This window comes from Pteronotus mesoamericanus, unplaced genomic scaffold, assembly GCF_021234165.1.
Source record: "Pteronotus mesoamericanus isolate MK-2021 breed Mesoamerican mustached bat unplaced genomic scaffold, CSHL_Meso_final contig_84, whole genome shotgun sequence".
Lineage (NCBI taxonomy): Eukaryota > Metazoa > Chordata > Mammalia > Chiroptera > Mormoopidae > Pteronotus > Pteronotus mesoamericanus.
In genome coordinates, this window is record NW_026555267.1 from 2,391,161 (window position 1) to 2,410,906 (window position 19,746).

The 19,746-nt window shown below is 36.5% G+C and overlaps 1 protein-coding gene across 5 annotated transcripts in view; it reads right to left on the bottom strand.

The window, feature by feature from the left end:
* The window catches only part of SPAG9 (sperm associated antigen 9), a 112,090-nt gene that overhangs the window by 50,744 nt on the left and 41,600 nt on the right, over positions 1 to 19,746 (bottom strand). For 2 of the 5 annotated variants that reach the window (XM_054585411.1, XM_054585412.1), the window contains exons 4-5: positions 13,247 to 13,341; positions 7,788 to 7,938 (exon numbers count right to left, since the gene is read on the bottom strand). In XM_054585411.1, the coding sequence (XP_054441386.1) occupies positions 7,788 to 7,938; positions 13,247 to 13,341 (246 nt within the window). Of the gene's footprint in view, positions 1 to 7,787; positions 7,939 to 12,379; positions 12,672 to 13,246; positions 13,342 to 18,762; positions 18,821 to 19,746 lie in introns of those variants that run through there. The other 3 variants (XM_054585414.1, XM_054585413.1, XM_054585415.1) reach the window with 2 other exon arrangements.

Below are 19,746 nucleotides of genomic sequence, written 5' to 3' on the forward strand. Positions count from 1 at the left end.
TATGTGTCATCTTTATGCATATGTAAAGAGAATGGTCTGAAGATCATCAATGATTGCGGAGGGTATAATTTAGGGCTGGAGAAACTTATAGTTTTACTTTAGATCCCTCTGTATTATTTAAAATTGTGAAACTATAATAACATAACTTTTTAAAACTTCTTAAGCCTAGTTTATAAAATATTTGGACTCTGATTACCTTAACAGCATTTCTAGTATCTGGCATTGTGCCTGACATAGTGGGTATCAACAAATATTTTTTAATGGAAAAAAGCAAGGTAATTTTTCTTCAACAGGAAATATTTAAAGTTATTTTTCCTATTCTAAAAGCTTTTTTAAACATTAAAAATTAATAAGCTCATGTGCCAACTACTTCAAAAGAAGCCACATCAATATATAAGCTTTAAACATGATCATATGCAAATAATGCTATTTAGGTTTACCAGTTTTCATTCTCAGCATACGATAGCATCTTTGTCAACACACAGCCCAATAAATATGCCCAAAAGAAAAACTCATTTATAAACACCCACTAAGAAAGAACTAATTCCATCCCCCCTTCTCCAAGCAAGAGCTTAAAGGGGGAGAAAGTATATATCTTACAATTTTATATCATTATGCTTCAATGAAATGGAATGAATGAATGTATGAATAAGGAGAAAGTACAAAAAGATTAAAGGAGTAAATCTTCACCCCTTTTCCCCTTCAAACTCTAACAGTCAGCTATGTTTGGTTTCTGAAGTTATCAAATAAAGATAAATGTGAGTAAAAAAGTTTATAAATAAAAATTGATGTTACAGAAGAAATTCCTTATCCTCTGCCAAAATCAAAAGCAACGTGAAATATTACAACATATAATGCATTTTCCTTAAATTTTATCCCACTATAAACACTAGTAGCAAAATGCAGAAGGAGATAATGTATAATACAAACAAATGAGAAAACCCAAGTAAAGCATTAAAGAAAGGGCCTAGAAGTAATCACATTCCAAACAACAAACACATTTAGTGCCTAGATCTTGATTCCTAAAAATCATTCTCCAATGAAAGGAAGAAGGACTCTTTGGAGAAGTAGTCAGTTGTGGGGCTGGGGCAGGGAAAACATGAAAGCATGGAGCACCTTAGGAAAGAAGGAAGGGAGGGAGGGAGGGAGGAAGGGAGAGTAAGGAAGCCTGAATAATAAAAAATGGGGCACATCAAAAGGGTATAGAAGTCAACCTGAATGAGCTCTCAACGTCCAAAGCTGGAACAATTTAAGCAGCAAAATAAACGACAGAATTAGGTAACCTACATAGTAAAATAAATGTCCACAAGTACAAACAGGAAGGAAGGAAGAAAGGGAGGGAAGGAGCGGAAGAGAAAAGACAATTCTCCCTTAAAGAAGAATTTTAGTTCATAAATGTAGAAGATGAAGAAAATAGAAAATAAGCATTGGAATACCACACTAATAACTGTAGATAAGAACCAATGATGGATACTAAAATCAGTGGATAGAAGTCTGACAAACAGGATATTTGCACAGCCCAAAGTATATACACCATGAATATATATTAATTATAAAGGGGGAAATAGTAACCTTACAATGGAGAATCCGACACGCACCAGCTACACTAAGTGATCAAGGTTCACATAATCCCTAAAGCATATTGCATTTGCAGTATTCTTGCCAAAAATCTATAACCTCAGTCTAATCATGAGAAACCAGAGAAGTCCAAGTTGAGAGACATTCTACAATATAAGTAACCAGTGCCCTTCAAGCCTCAAGGTCATGAAAGGCTGAAGAAATGTCACATGTTGGAAGAGACTGAGGAAACAATGCAAAGCAGTTTTCTTAAAATTTTACTTTAAAGAAGGATGGACAGATGGACTGAAAAAAAGGATGGGACATGTCAAAAGGGTACAGGAGTCAGCCTGAAAAGAGCTCCCAATGTCCAAAGCTGCCACAATTTAAGCAACAAATGTCGAATCCTGGAACATAAAAAGGACAGCAGTGGGAAAAATGACAAAACCCAAGTCTGTGGTTTAGCTAATGGTACTGTACCCATTTCTTAGTCTGGGTAACTGTACAATGGTTAGTTAACATTGGCGGATGCTCGGTGATGGATAGATGGGAACTCTGCACCATTTCTACAGTTTTTCTGTAAGTCTAAAATATTCAAAACAAAATGTTTTTAAATGCTGGGAGTTTTCACTGTTTGAGAATTTAAAACTACACAAGCATTTTATAAGAGAAATCTTTAACCACAAAAGATACAGGAATAAGGTTCAACTGCTGTAGAAATTCAAGTTTGGGAAAACTAAAGAATAGGAACAGTTTGAGAATTTAACCACAGATGGAGGAGGATGAAAAAGTCTTCTGAACGAGAAGGCCGCGCTGGCTGTTTGGGCAGCCCCGCTCTACATGCACAGCACGTCCCCTGAAGAATGCAGCGCCCGCTGACTGCTGGCTTTATATCTTGGACCCTGCTAGCCCGAGTTCCTCACAATAGTTCTGCTGAAGTATTTCAGGTCATATAGTTTTAAAAGAACTCTTTAAAAATTTTCACAAGTAGGTACCAATACATGTTTTTTTAGTTTAAATTGTTTTTCTCCGTTCTAAAAGTCACATTCCACTAACAGTTAACAACCCAGGAGACTCTCTTTTGGAGTATATACACACATGCATGGACTCACACATGTGTCTTTGGGCATGTGTAGGACCATATATGTAAAGGTATATATGCACACATATGTGCATGTGTGTAAAACTGGATGAAGCCTCTGAAATCATTGCCAAATTGATACCAACCAAGGTCTAGAGAAAGCAGAAACATTTTATGTGAAAGATATATATCAAAATATTTTTTCTCTCCGTATCTGGGCATAAAGGAGGAATATGTGAACTCTAAACTTATAAAGCAATAAAGAATTTATACAGCATTGCCAGTGAAAACACAATCCCTTTGGCAGGTGATTTGGCAACATCTATCAAAATCTTAAATATATTCTTTTACCCAGTCATCCCACCTATGGGAATTATAAACACAAGTACAAAAAAAAATTATGCACACAATTATCTACTGCAGCATTGTAATAGCAAAAGACTAGGAAAAACTGAGGTATCCCATCGACAGAGTAGATTTCAATGCTGTTAGGATATGTGATCCCCTTCGTCCCCACCCTTCCTCTACTATTTATTCTGATGTATCATCTTCCTTTATGCCCTTGTTTTCAATTTCTGTATTGGATTCTTCTTCTAAGCCTACAAACAACCCTGTCTCTCCCATTCTAAGAGTACTTTTCCCTCCACTCTGCCACCTCAAGTTATCCTTTTTCTCTCCTCCCACTACAGCAACTTTCTTCAGTAATCTACACTTTGTATTTCCTTCTTTCATAATTCACATCCACTCTTGTTATTGGCCCTGCAACTCAAACTGCTTAAACCTATACCTACAAATTCAGTCCTCATCCTGACTGACTTCATACAGCTGACTCTGCTAACAACTGCTTCCATTCTAAAATTCTATTGTCCCTTGACTTCCAGGGGCCTGTCTCCTGCTGCCTCTCCTTGTTGCCACTATAAACCCCCGCCCCTTTCTCTCCCCATACATCTTCTGCCTTCTCTCCATTCTAGACTGCCCCCACCCCCACCCCAGGATGCTGCATAAGGAAGCATCGGGCTTCCTCACCTGCTCAGACTGACACCCTATGCCTAGAGCTTTCCCTTAGGGAGGTCTTCATCACTGTGTTCAGGATCTGACACCCGTCCAAGCGTGGCTGTCCCTCTGCAGGGATGTCCTTCATACCACTGGGGCCCTGACTGTCTACAGCAGGCTATCCCCACACGGGCACTCTCCTAACCTTGCTCGGGTTTTGACATTACCCCCACCCCATCTTGTGAACACTGAACTCGCTTTGCCCTGCTTAGTAGCTTCAGGACTGAAATGTGCAGAAATAACAGAGGAAGGGCAGCTTATGCAGCAGCACCTCATCTTGTTAATTACAGCTTTATAGTGCGTCAAGGTATCTAGGGGACCAAGTTCTTTTTCTTCTTCAGGACTATCATGGGTTATTCCTGGCCTTTCGTTCTCCAATTCCTTATTTTCAGCTTATTCACAAATATAACTCAATTGGATAAATAACCCTGCCTTAATATTTTTGCCCATCCCTAGCCTTAACTTTAATAATATTTTTTTAATAGTACAGTTTTGGTCAATTAATGTAGGAAGCTGCTTTTTACCAATTTCAGTAGAAGGCTCCCAGCAAAAAATTTCTGTTAATGATTCAATAAAAACTTTCTCTGCTTTTTTGTCTTGAGCTGACCTCTAAGCTAGACTTGAAGACCATCTACAGGGTATCAGGCGAGGCTTCATGTAAGCTGTGGCATTTAGAATCACCTTGAAAAAGAGTATTTCTTTACTGGTGGTAACCTGAGCAGGATACAAATATGTATGTGGGAAAACTATTATAAAGAAAAGCAACTGGACGCTGAAGTCTGGAGTTCAGGGAAAGGTGTCACAGTTGGAGATTCAAATGTGTGGACATTGGATGTGTAGATGGCATTTACAGACATGGACCTTGAGTGACCCAGATTAAGTAGCGAGGAAGACTGAGCTTTAAGGTCTGGGACCTCCAACACTTAGAGGTCCAAAAGCAGCAATGGAGAGGGAGCGGCGAAGCAAACGAGTGAGAAAGAGTGTTGTCCTGGGAGCAGAGTAAAGAAAAAGCATTTCAAGAAGCAGAGTATTCAAGTGTGTCAAATGCTGCTACAGTGTGGGGTGAGGACTGATAATTTTCCATTAGATTCCTCAAGATGGCTGTTGTGGGAAACCCGGAGAAAAGGGATGTGGGTATAATAGGTAGGACTGAAAGTCTCAGGAGTGGGATGAAGATAAAACAATTGTTCCTCCAACATGCCAGTTTGTCCCCACTCAGAGCCTTTACAGATGCCATCTGATCATCCTGAAACACTCGTTCCTCCAGACCTTTCCACGTGCATGCACATCCCTCAGGTCAAGGAACAAGTCACCTTCTCCAGGAAGTGCCTTCCCTCACCGTCCTAAAATAAGCACCTCCCCTACTAATTCTTTTCTATCCCCTTACCTTGTTTTCTTTTAATAGCACATAATAATACTTGAAATTCTGTTATTTCATTTATGTACTTGTTTGTTGATCTCCCCCACAAGTATACAATAAGTGAAGGAAGAGCATGTAGAAATACTTCTTTTGAAGGACAAGGTGGACATTTTTCTACGTGCATTATTCTTGGCATATTTTCTAATACCTGAAGATATAACCTTATTTGACTATAAATTTCTTACAATGAGAACTTTGAGATACAGCAACAAAGAAGGTCCATGACTTTACTATCACTGGCAAATCCCCTTGACTGCCATTCTTCTGCCGCAAAGTTTGCTACAGTTCTGTTTCCTTGGTTATAACCCATTATGTGGTTTTCTCACAGAACATTTTTCTCTTAACCTGAATTCACAGAAAAAAACTGTGCTAGTAAAATTAATATTAATTATAATTCTCATCTTCAGTTTTTTTCATAATGAAGGCAAAGCATGCCCTAAACATAGCCAGTCAACCCTAAAGTTCTCAAATGAAAGTTGCAAACTACTTTAAATTAGAGATAGTCTAATCCAGTTCCCATGATGCACAGAAACCAGGACTAGCGGGTACAAGTGAAGCAGACCACAAGTAACACTAAACTGACTCCTGGCCTTTCGTGAAGTTAAAGACATCTGGTTAATAACAAGGGCTTGGGTAAATAAAATGTTCTAACGATTAGCCCTACTTTACAAACTAGACTTTTGATATTTTATAATGTACCACTGTGTTCCTGGAAATCCCCATCTGTTAAGCCTTTATCTCATTTAGTGGCTCCATAGTCAGAGTAGAGACAGGTGTTTATTTTAAAAACTCTTCGGGGAGTACTTGCCTTACTATCTCTGGGAGGACATACAAAAAAACTCCCTATGATTAAGTCCATATTAATGGTCTGTTAATCAATTTATAACTTGCCAGTAAAGTTCTGTCACAGCCTGTCATTGGATTAAATAACAAGAAAATTATAACACTCTTCTCTTAAGGTGCCTTTTGTATAGTAACTAAAATGCTGTTACCATGTGGCATACATTTTTGATGTCCTAAAAGTGTCCCTCCTACTCAATTTTGTTTTGGGAAAGGGACACGGCAAGTAGGCGACTGTGGGATGGGTATTTTAGAAGATCTGTTAAACCCACGGACAGGCTAAAAAAACCAGTGTGGCTGTAGCAGTAAAGAAAGAGAATTTCCTGGTGGCATCACTGTGGACTGATACCGAGCAGCTGCATGATTAGCTTCTAATAAAATGAGCAACAGCAAAAGAGACAGGAAAAAAGGTGAGGTCAGTCTTACTGTTAAAAATAGTTTTCAGGAGAAGAAAAGCTACCAAGTATTTACTGACTGCTTAGTGCTTTGAGTACATTTCAAAGGTCAATGGAATGATTCTAAATACCTCCATCTTCTCGAGCTGAGATATAGACCATTTTATATTATCCTAAAAAAGTCTTTCTAACATCCAAAATTAATAATTCATTCAATAAACATGTCCTGAATGGCCACCATGGGTTAGACACTTTTCTAAAGGCTAGCAATACAGCAGAAAATAAACCGCATGGATTTTGTGGTGAGAAACAGATAAAGTAATTTATTTAGTATTTTAGAGATATCCTAAGAGCTATCTTCAAATACTTAAGACTATGGTAAGTACTTTGGAGAAAAAAAGAGAGCAGGAAAAAGAATTAAGATGTAAATAACTCATCTGTATTCACTGTAGGTGACCTGTTTGTGACCAGCCAGAGCACAAGATTCTTTTATAATTAACATTCCTTTTATAAGTATATAAGTATTCCACTATAAGATATAGAATACAAATTGAATATTTTTAAAAAACTAATTATTAAGCCCTGGCTGGTGTTCCTCAGCGGACTGATCACTGGTCTGCAAACCAGGAGACTGCAGGTTTGATTCCAGGTCCAAGGCACATGCCTGGGTTGCAGGCCAGGTCCCCAGTTGGGGTCACGCTGGGTGCACAGGAGAGGCAACCACATTGCTTCTCTCCCTTTCTCCCCCCCATTCCCTTTTCTCTAAATAAATAAATAAATAAATAAATAAATAAATAAACCTTCTTTTTAAAAAACCTAATTATTAGTGTATCTCCATACCTAGAGTACATTACTTATGTATTATACTATATGATACTATATGTATATACTATATGTATATAAATAATGTATATACATTTTTATGTATATACTATGGTATATATTATATATCATATCTATAATTTATTTGATGACAAGTTCTTGGTCAAGAATATACTCAATGATGAATTAACACCAGGTCTTTTTAGTGAAACACAATGTACTTTTGGATATTGCTTTACAGAGGATTTGAGGAAGGAACCAATTTTTTAAAAGTGAAGCTCTACTGAATTGCAAAGCACCCAACAGAGAACCAGGATTTCAGGTGGAAATGATTTTCAATTCTAAAAAACATAATTAGGTTCACTAGACACCCCACCTTACATTCCTATATATAGCCTAAATCAAATAGAAACTTTGGTCATTAGTATCATTAATAACTTGAAAAAGAAGAGTAAACACTGAAACTCTTTGGGAACACCTCATTTAAAAAAAAAAACAGTTTTAGCAACTAAAATATAAACAATTTAATTTTTATTATGTTTTACTTGTCTAGTACTTCAATTTGGATCTAAAAACCTTATAAAATGTAAATTGAATATTTCAGCAAAATAAAATTTACCTTCAGGCTGGTATGAGAACGTGGTTGACTTAACTCCTGAAACTTCCACTGCTCTGACCCAGGGGTCTCTCCGCCTTTCTTAGTGTCTGGAGTGAGCAATCCGTCGCCGACAGGTAATGGGAAAATCCCTAATGATATAGGGCGTTCTTTTCTATATGGAGAGGGGAGAGAAAAAATTAAGTATTTATTCATTTTTAATTCTTTATTCATCTTGACTCTAAGTAATAAGCCTGGGCTGTTACGACTTCAGAATCATCACTTTTAAATAATACTGTCTGTCTCTCTGAACAGGTAGATTTACCAAAGAGAAAGCACAGGTTCTCAGAAGTTTAAATTAGCCTGAAGAAATCAACTAAGTAGTAAGAAATGATCGAGAAATTTTATAAATTACTGATGAGTTCCTTGCCCAGAAAGCAGTCTGGGGTCCGCTTTCATAGAGAGAATAACTGCTGCATTTTCACTCAGGCTGAAGATAGCCCTAGGGTAACTCACAACCTCCTCCTGTGGAAGTGACTGAAACCTCTACTTCTAGGCTTCCCAAGTCCTCACAGATTCCTAGATGTTTACCCAGCCTTCTCTAGGGTATGCCTTTTCTGCCTAAAGGAAAATGAACATATGATCTAAATCAGGGTAACTGATGAAACAGTAAAAAGAGCTCAAAGAATTCTATCCCCTAAAGCAAGAAAGCTGTCTTTTTCTACAGAACCCATGTATGAGTTCCTTTTAATCACAGTACATATGAGAAAACCATTGTCGGTTTTTCCAAACAAAGAGGCCAAAAAATTCTATGAAAGACTGTAGTTTCCATTGCTTTGTGGGAAATTTCAATGAACAAGAGTTACAATTTTAATAATAATAGAATTGTAACAAGAAACTCAACCTTGCTGAAGCACAGAAGGTTCCAAATCAAAGGGATTTAAGAGGGTGGAAGCAAGCCTACCACAAGGTCATCCTAGGTCATTCAACTCAAAAGTGTGTAAACTGGCAAGAAATGAGATGCTGAAGGTTTGGGACCTTCTGGAACTCTGCCTTTACTGGTAATAATTTAAGTTAGAATAGAAACACTGAGATTATAAATAAAAGTGGCAAAATGTTCAGTTTTGCTAAGTAAGTATTTTATTATGTAAACTCATCTTCATACAAAGAAACTTAAGCCACTTTTGAAATGTGCCCTCACTTAACACAAAGGGCTTGCTCCTCCATTCCTATTGACAATCAGAAAGGGTCTGTAAAACTGTCAGAACACTTTCTTAAAGATTAGGTGAAGCAAAAGGGTCAACAGACTGCATTTTATTAAGGTTGTATGCACAAGAATATGAAACAGGACTTATCAGTTAGAGTTAATTATTCATCATTTCTTCACACTTGGGTTACTTCTCCTACTTGATTTAGGAGGAAAATTCAAATACAGGTAGGCAGCACAATAAAATGCTAGATTTTAATGCCAGATGCAAGTTTGTGATGATGAGCTCCCAAAACAACCAAATGACAAAAATTAAAGTAACTCATTGGCTATTCTGTTTATACCAGTTATTCCTAAATGCTGGTTCATCAATATAGTTTTCATAATCTCATGGCAAGGAGAGGCATTATTTATTATATCATTATTGGATAATATAGTACATATTTTATACATATACATTTCCATATTTCATAGAATCTGTTCTTCCTTAAAAATAACCCTTTTCTACATCCTCTCTGCTTCTTTGATTTTAAAATGCTCTTTCTCTCATCAAATGATAATGACAGCAACTGGAAAGTGTTTTTTGTTTGTTTGTTTGTTTGTTTGTTTGAATGTCCATACTTGGCAAATAAAAAGTTGTTGACCTGATGTTTATCCCTCAAGTTTGGGGGAATGTAGTTTGGGAACTGAAAATCTAAAGTTCTAAGAGCTTTTTTTAAAAAAATATCGTATTGACATATGCAAAAAAGTGACTGGGAATTTAACTGATGGAGCTTAATGGAGAACTCTCTAACCCAAAATACAACAACCAGAAATATTACAGACTTCATGTGAATCCATCCACTGCTAAGGGAATCAAAATAAAAGCCAGTCATCAGAATTATCTTCTTAGATGAATGATAACATTCATTTTCACACATATCAAGCACTGAAAAAGTGTAAAACTATCTGGGGGAAGGAGTCTGCTGTGGATCAAAGTTTTACTTCCCTACTACTGTTAATTACAAGAATTGTTCACACCTCTTTATCTTGCTTTTATTAATCATTCAGACACTGCTCTACTGAGAGGGAATTTTCTTCAGCCACTGGCAGCTGTCAACAACACTGAGGGTTCCAACTGTTCCAACTCTTGAAAAATAATCTTACTACATACATCCCTTCTCTCCTCCTTTTACTGATAAATTACATAAGAGTTAGGGGGAGGGAGAAAGATATGTAATTATGCAAGGCAGTTAAATTTCTGCTTTTGAAAAGAAACCCCCAAATGTGAACATTAGTTTTATACTATGTTGGTATGCATGTTTAATACTCATGCATTAAATCCTTCAATAAAATTCACAGAAGAAACCAAAGAATGGGACAAGTGGAAAAATACAAAGCGGCGGATTTAAACCTCAGATGTTCCCATGCTATTACTGTCTAGAAACAAAGTTATTATCATCGACTATCAGAATACTTGTTATATTCTTTTTAAAATGGCCTTAGTTCCATACATCCATTTTTTTACTTGTTTATTGAAATGTCACTTTACATGCATAATTTCACAAATATGTTTTGGCTATATTAACATTTAAAGTAAATAATCATTAATAAAATCTAACATATATATAAAGGGCAGTTAAAAAAAGATTTGTTCAATAACATGTGGCAAACACTGAAATGGATAGTTTATTTCTATTATTTCATTAATCCTCATAAGGAAATAGGGATTATTCTCCCAGTTCTCAGATTAGTAAAAGTGAGACACAGAGACTTCAGATACTACCAGCTGGCAGATAGGATTCAAAGTCAGGCATGTTTGACCCATGTACTTTCCTTAGAACTACCTACTTCTTGACAGTTTAATTTTAATTTTTGAAGACACTGATATCTTTATTCAGATTAACAGCAACTTTTGTGTCAAGAAACTTTTTGAATTTAATCATAATTTATCAGTAAAATAGCTGGAGCTAAACAGTTCTGCTAAAAAGGGGGTACACACAGGTAACTATGAAAAGTATTCACTTAATTTACTATATACCTCATAACTGATTAAGTACAAAATAATCATCTCACTTGATTTTTAAAACCACCCAATGGGGTGAGAACCTCAGAGGAGGAAACTCACGACACAGAGAAATTAAGCAGTTTGCTAAAGGTCCTACAGCTAACATGTGGCAGAGCCTATGAACCCAGGCAGTCCAATTCGAGAGCCGCTTACCCACCGCGCAGCACAGCACTGACTTCTCAAACAGAACTGAAACCTACAACAGACCTTTAAAATATCTTATTTTAATATTCTACATATTCTTGAGTTAAGGTATATTTAATTTCCCAAAAGCTTACACATACATACTCACACATATAAATCTTTTATGTACTGAAATATACAGTACAAATATTAAGATTGCTTCTCATTTTTATAAACCAGGAAAGGAAATAAATGACCAAGGTATCTAGTTCTAGACCGTACTGAACTGTGAATTAAAAAGAACAGATTGAAAAAGTTACTACTTTAATTCCTCTTAATTTATCTAAACCCACAATGAAAAGTATTTTAAGTAAACATTTAAATAATAAAAGCTATACATGATGAACCCTCATTTAAAACCATGTGCAAAGCAGAAAGCTGAACAAACCAGATAGTTTAGTTTGGTGAGTTAGAAACAAAAGAAGCCCAAACCTTAAACCTCTAAAATGTAGGAGATGGTTCTTCCAGGGTATAAGTAGAGTGGACAGCAGAAAAGCTGCAGAGATTAATGACTGCCCCCACACGCAGGCATGAATATTTGTCACCCAAGCCTACAAAGAAAGGGCAACATCTGACTAAACAATAGTGAATAGGCTTTGTAAAGCTTTCACAACTTTGATGTGTAAATAATGGAGGAAAACTGAATTCCTTGCCTTAAAAAGTTTAAATCCTTTCACTTTAAATTATAATTTCTTAAAGAGAAAAATTAGTTCCCATGAGCTGCTATCAAAAATTGAAAAAATAATGACTGAACCTCTATTAGTCAAAGGATAATTGGAACAAAATAAACACCTGCAGCCTTTGTCTAATCAACTCCAAGTCCCAGTATAAAAGATATTTGCCCTTAAAAGCCCCTATGCTAAAACAGAGGGTATATGAACTTGGACCTGGCACTCTACTTCTGCTTGCCCCTCACTCTTTCAACACTCTGTTTAAAACAAGACCACACTGACCTTGTACTTGTAGGTAAGCACAATATGAAAACCCTTTTCCTAAGTCCGTGGTTTCCAAACACAAAGCAGCATCCCTAAAAGCTGGCCTACCATGAATACAAATAAAAATAGAAACCCTTCAGGCCATTTTCCATTGTTTCAATCTGCAACAGAAATGGTTACAAAGCAGATGCATGAAGCTTGAGAAAAACCAACAAAACAGGGGCTCTACAAGAGACTGGAGTACCTGAGTATCCTTGGTAGGTTCTGCGTCAGAGCTGGCACACCGGTAGAGATAGAAAAGTGCACAAGCAGCAAAACAGACAGAGATACTAAGATAGCAGAATTAATGACCACCGCCCCGCCAACAAAGCCAAACACAAACAGCAGCATGCATCCAGGACTCATGGCGCTGTGCTGGCATGGTGAACCGCCCGAACCAGGAGGCCTACACGGGGGCCAAAGGGGTATCTTTGTAGTAAGGATCTGTCATTCAGCTGCTGCCACGAAAACAATGCCATCAGCAGCAGCTTTCCACTCCGTCCTGCAGCAGCTCCGGAGCGATGACGTCACCCCGCTCTCCCCACCTCATAACCATAGAGCTGCTGCCCCTAGCATTTATGCAGCAATCCTGAGCGACAGGCAGCCTATTAACTATGTTCCTCTCCACTAAGAGTCCTGGCTTAGCTCATTGGCTACAGTGCTTGGAGATCTACATAATTTATTCACACTCCTACATCAAACAGGAGTCTCTCTAACCCTTTCAAACATGCCTCTCAGTAACAAAAAGGACTTTAAACCAGGAGAATTGAATATGTTCGGTGTTCCCACAAATCAGAAAAAATTTATCCTACTGTAATTTCCATTATTAGGAAACAACCAAAATACCTCAATATGCTGCTTATATGACACTGCTCACAATTTACCTTTGAAATAGTAACGGTTGTTTCTATTTTTCTATGCTCTTCTTTCCTATAGCATTCCAACCACAGTAGAGAGCTTTTGAATCAGCCTAACTATTGTTCCAGGATTAAAGAATAGAGAGAAACAGAAATAGACAGATTATTAATTCCTTTTTTCTCAAAGCAAAACATATATATATATCACAGCTTACCTAATTCTACTATGAGCTGTAGACTCTAGTTGATCACTCCCTGAGAGCTGATGAAGTTTTGTTCTTTCTAAGTGTTCCATATAATTATGGATCATCTGTTTCGAAGGAAAAATAATACATAAAAATTTAAGACTAATACCTGGAATAAAAACATGGCATTTTAACAAGAAAACATTTTTGTATAAATCGCTTATTTATCAGACTACCCATAGCTCCATATAAAGGAATACTAGGTCCTGGCTGGGTAGCTCAGTTGATTAGAGCATCATCCCAATACACCAAGGCTACAGGTGCAATCCTCAGTCAGGGCACATACAAGAATCAACCAACGAATGCATAAATAAGTAGAACAAATCAATGGCTCTCTCTCACTCACACACTCTCTCTCTGCCTCCTTCCCACCTCTCGCTCTAAAAAATAATAAGTCAATTTTAAAAAGTATTTTTTAAAAGTATCAGAATGAAAAAATTTTGGGGGGAAGGGTTGCAGGAGGTAGAAGAGGGCAAAGCAGGCATAAATGGGGAAAGAGACTTGAGTTTGGGTAATGGGTACACAATGCAGTGCGCAGATGATGTTTTCTTGAACTGAACACTTGAACCCTGTACGCGTTATTAACCAATGCCACCCCAATAAACTCAGTTAAAAAAATTTTTTGGTGGCAAAGAAACAGGCGAATGCTTACATTTAAGAATGCTGGTGTCCATAAAAGTAGCCAACATGCCGCTTAGCATAGCAAAACAACTCCTTTACACTGTGATGCTATTAAATGACATAATTTTGACATAAATAACACAAATTAGGATATAGACACTTGGGAGGAGGTGATCAGAGAATTGGTTAAAATAAATAATAGAGGGCATTTGAGAAGTTCATTCAGTGTAATGGGAAACAATGAAAAAATTAAAATAAAACAAGAAGAAACTGACAAGGAGAAAAATCTAAGATGTCCTCAGAACTTTTAGCTGTGAAAGTTTTTTGTTTAACAAAACCATATCTTTATGTGGTGATCTTTTCTTTTTTACAAAGGATTCAAAGTAAAGATCACTTTGAATTGAATTAATTACATGCCAAGATGTTATTTCTATATTTCGTTGAAAGAATGTTAATATATTTTCCCCTTTGTTTGACTGCTAATTTACTGGTATTGTTACTTAATCTAATTATCTATAATAACAGCACATTAAACAAATAAAAAATCAGAGCACTTTGATTTTGTGTCTCGTACAGACAGGTTGAATATTGGAGTGAAAAATGTCAAGAATATCAAGTATACAAACTGCCAAGAAATTCTATAATCCTATTTGATTCTCAGTAATCTGTTGTTCCACTTTTAAAAAACTTAAATTAGAATATGCAAAATGCAACCAGTTTCAATAATAAAATAAAAAGCTTTGCTAGATGCATGAATAAGAAAAAATAAATTTTAAAAAATAACAAAAGAGGGGGGAAGGGTAAGGGGAAAAAGAAGGGGAAGGGTCTAATCAATGAATAGGCATAAATGACCCATGGACATGGACAACAGGATAAGGGATTGACTGGTGGGGGGCAGCAACGGGAGAAAACTGGGACAACTGTGATAGAACAACAATAAAAAAAAAAACCACAATGAATGTAAATATTAAAAGTAGGCAAAAACCAAAAAAGTCAATATCTTTTTTGGGAATATTCCCTGAATTCTTAAAACTGTAGTTTATCTTTGTAAGTTTCTAAGTTTTAGCTATATGAAGGCAGGGTTCAATATTAATTTAAATATTCATTGTAGCATATTAAAAGGATAACTATTGAAAGAAAACATTTTAAACAAAATTTAAAAAATTTTTTAAACTATGTTTTTGTTGCATTTTACTTGGCATTCATGTACAATCGTTATAAATATCTAAATCAATCTGAAAGTTATTAACATCAAATAAACATAACGCTGAACTCATGTATGAATTAAGATGAGTAGCTATCAAATTAAACATTTTAAAAAAATATTTTATTTATTTTTTAGAGAGAGGGAAAAGAAGGAAGAAGGGAGCTGGCTGTAACCCAAGCATGCACCTCAACAGGGAATCAAACCAGTGACTCCTCAGTTTGTAGGCCAGCACTTATTCCACTGAGCCACACCAGCCAGGGCTCAAACATTTTAAAATAACTAATCAGGCTTGTTCCCCACTTAAGACTAGTCCAAACAAGAAATGTACCAGGCAAAGAAAAATGAATATAGAATCACATGAATATGGTATGTGAAAATATTTTTCAACTTTTAAATTTATATATATACTTTTAGATTTACAGATTTTCTCTTTAATAACAGTTTTGCAAAAATGCTGTTTCTGTCTCTGTGCCAGCAAGCCAGAAATAATGAGCTGTTCTCTTCTTGTATCAGGAAAAACTTTAAAGAAAAATATTTAAACAAGACTAATATAACAAGGTGATGTTTTAGCCAAATATCAATTTACATCTTCAAAAGGTTTTAGAAAACCTAAGCTGAGTTCCTTTATTCTGGATGGTAACCATATAAAATCGCTTAGTTCCAATGGAAGAATCTAAATTTCATTAAGCAATCCAGATGAACAGAAACCTCCCCTAGATTGCTTTCATCCTAATCTATTTATTTAATATAGAATAAAAAGAATTATAAATAAAATGCAGATAGAATCAGTTCTACCCCCCAAAAGCCTATCTACGGATTGTCTTAAATGATTAAATAAAAAATGTTTTTAAATTAGAAAATGTTGAATTCTAAACCTTCTTCAAATGACTGATCCCAATTCAGATATAGTATTCTAACATTCCAGAATGGTCTAGGTAATGAAATTGGTTCTAGTCCCACTACTCTAGAAGTTAATAGGGGAGAATAATCACAAAGTAGCAGCTAACATTTATTGAGCACCAACTACAAGTCAACCAGTGCACTTACAGCCATTGCTTCATTTAAACCTCAAACAATGTTAGAATTTTAGGGGGCTCCAGTTTAAGGAGGTTAAAATAACTTGTCCTCTTTGACCAGTTAGTTAATAATCAACTATGTTCTGACATTAGCTGGTTGGCTTTGGGGCCAGAACTCAGGTCCCTCTGGATTAGTCAACTGAGCAGGTAAGCCTTACAGGACTCATGGTGTATCTGACCTTTTAGTCAATTCTGGAGGCAGACAATAAGCTCATTGTTGTTTCTTCCTCACACCCACAAGAAAACCCCACACCCTTAAGTATTTCCTGACGTCTGTATTAAAATATGCACTAATTCTGTAAATGCACAAAAGAGTAGAAAATATAAATTGTACCAAAAATAAATTTTAATTTCAAGGCTTCACAATGTAGCTCTGGTCTTTGAAAATCACAAGTAGGAGGGCAGGATCAGTACTGCCATATAGAAGAGAAAGAGATAAGAGTAAAATGGGATATGCTTTAGACAGTTTACTGCTGAGTCCACCAGCCTCATCCCTCCTGATATCAGAACTGCAGTTCCTTTTTTTTTTTTTTAAAGATTTTATTAACTTATTTTTAGAGAAAGGAAGGGAGGGAGGAAGAGAGAGAAACATCAATGTATGGTTGCATCTTGCGCGCCCCCTACTTGGGACCTGGCCTGCAACGCAGGCATGTGCCCTACACTGGGAATCGAACCAACAACCCTTTGGTTTGCAGGCTGGCGCTCAATCCACTGAACCACGCCAGCCAGGGTAGAACTGCAGTTCTTAACTTTCTCAAGTATGCACATCTATTCATACATAGTCAAGTATCAATTCAGCAACCAATAGCTAGAGTCACAAAAAAGGATTGAAAACATACTGTCTGGAAAATCCCAACTCCCCTCCCACCTGGAGAAATCTTCACAGCAGAGGTTGACTGTCGGCTTTGACTAAGAATGAATGGCAATAGTGAGGTTTTGAAGATAGTAGCATGGATCCCTTTAATCGTGTTGACCTTGAATCTTTCCATATGCAGCCCAACAATCACACATCTACATCCACAGAGTCACTCTTCTTAAAATTGCTGAGATGCCATAAAGCAAAGAGGCACAGAAAAATTTCTAGTACATTTAATGTCCATGTGTTCCACAACCTATAAGCATTATTGAAAATTCAGGCAATGGATTTAGACAGACCTAGATTCAAATCCAGTCACATACTAGCATGTGATTTGGAACAAATCACCTCATACTCTTTTGAAACTTCAATACGTAAAATGGGTTTGATCAGAGGATAAAATGAGAATGCATGTAAATACTCCCTGATACAAGACCAGGGTTCAAGTTTTTGCGAATTACTATTAAGAGTATGTACACATGTGGCCAAGCGCCTCACAATTACTTGATGTTTATATTTCCTCAACTTTCCTCTTCTTTAAGGATATCTTCTTTTAAGCAAATTCAGTAATGTGTACAATTTTGGATTTGATTAGAACACAGTTGTTTACTTTACAAAAATAGCTATAGATTTTTCCTAAGCATCAAACAATGTTTTGGATATAAGTGCTATTTAAACACTTTTTGTGCCTATTTTAAAAGCTTGCCTTAGTTTGTAATAATCCTGAAAAAATGAAGGTTAAATCCTTCAGACTTCCTTTCCCTGAAGGTTTCCAGAATTTACCTTTGAAGGACACCTGGTTCATTAGCACTGGATAGCTATTTATAGCTGCTAATTGAATGACATTTCTTGGACAGATGTATAAACACAGAGGAATGTGGTCTCCAGTGGAACAAACCCACATTTCAAAGCAGCTACATCAGTGCTACGTAAACCTTCCTTGAGGCAGGGCAAAATAAAGGGAGCCAATCAGGGCAGAGGACAGGAGCTGCTTGGGACTGAGGGAGAGGGCCGCATGAAAAGAGGTGGCCTACCACATGCCAAATCAGCCTTGGTAACTGCACAGGCCCAGCTCTTGAGCTAGTATTTAAGATTTCTCCAGGGATCTTTTTTCTTCCTCGAACTATCCTTCTGTGAAGGACTAGGACAGAAAAATTATTATATCTTTTTATTTCAAGGTGTCAGGTTGTTTTTCTGTGGGAACCTCACTTTTATTAAATAAATACGTGGCCTTGGCTGGTGTGGCTCAGTGGGTTGAGTGCCGGCCTGAGAACTGAAAGGCCGCTGGTTCGATTTCCAGTCAGGGCACATGCCTGGGTTGCAGGCTAGGTCCCTGGTTGGGGGCATGTGAGACACAACTGACTGAAGTATCTCTCGTACATAAAGGTTTCCCTCCCTCTCTTCCCATCTCTCTCAAAATAAATAAATAAATAAAATGTGAGGAGACATATGAAATTTCATTTTATGGTGATTTTCAAGAATGCACGTATTTTATGCATAGTTCAATTTAACACATCCTAATTAAATAATCCTCAATTACTACAAAGGTTAGAATGTCAATGAAAAAAAAAGGATCATTCATCACTATCAATTATTTCTGGTACATATACATATCCCCCCAAACATAATTAGAGCATTGATAAAACCTACTAGTAAACACTACATACGAGGCATTGTTCAGCCACTGAAATGAATAATATAAAAAGAACCAACAATAAGCCTTTACCAAACAATTGTTTTTTAACAGTCTTGATATCCACCAGGCGCCATCTAATTAAAACGTGGGTATTTTTTATATACTGAAAGGCCGCTGTAAAGCTGTCCCTGTCTTCCCAGAGCTCTATGGTCCCAGCCCTCTGTGGCCAGTCTTTCCCCTATATCGCTGATTTTCAGTTCTGTGACAATTCATGCTTCGTGTATGGCTCTGCAAGCTAAGACAGTAATATCAAATCTTATTTCAGAAAGAAACTCAAACCCCTCCCCAAGAAAGTGTTAAGCACATTATTCCAAAGCCAATAAAACTGAATGCAGTGGGTTTTATCTCCCTGAAAAGCAACAATACATAGGTTTCACCAGAAGTGGGATAAAAGATCACACAAACTAGTAAAAGGAAAAATGGGAGCTGAAGACTGGAATCATCTGTATCTCGGGAGAGGCTGGACTAGAAAGGGAGAAAGACAGGAATTCTTTTTTCTCGTAACAAATAGTGCACGTATCTATGAAAATTCTATATATTTAGGTATGTGACCCCCCAAACTGATCATGATACAACAGAAACAATTTTCACATTGAGATATAAACAAAAGCAACAAATGAAAGGCTGACAGAGAACCATAAAAGGAGGTTAAAAAAATACCCTCAAGTACATTTTTTAATTTACTTTGGAGAGATTATGTGCTGGGGTTATTAATTTAAAATACTGAAAAATATTAATATTTTTGCTTTGTAATTTTAAATAAATAAATGTTATGATATGTTAGGAGCAGCTGTCCTATTAAAATACTGAAATTTCATGCGGAAAACCTGTTTTAGAGTCATTTTGATTTAACACATTATAATTTGTATTTATGTTCTTTGTTATAAGCTTACAGCAAGTAAGTCTTTTATCTGAATTATAAATGTAGAGACTCCTACACATAATTTACCAATCCATCATCTCTCAATTATTAAAAAAATAAATTAAATCAACTTTCTCATGTTAGCATCATGT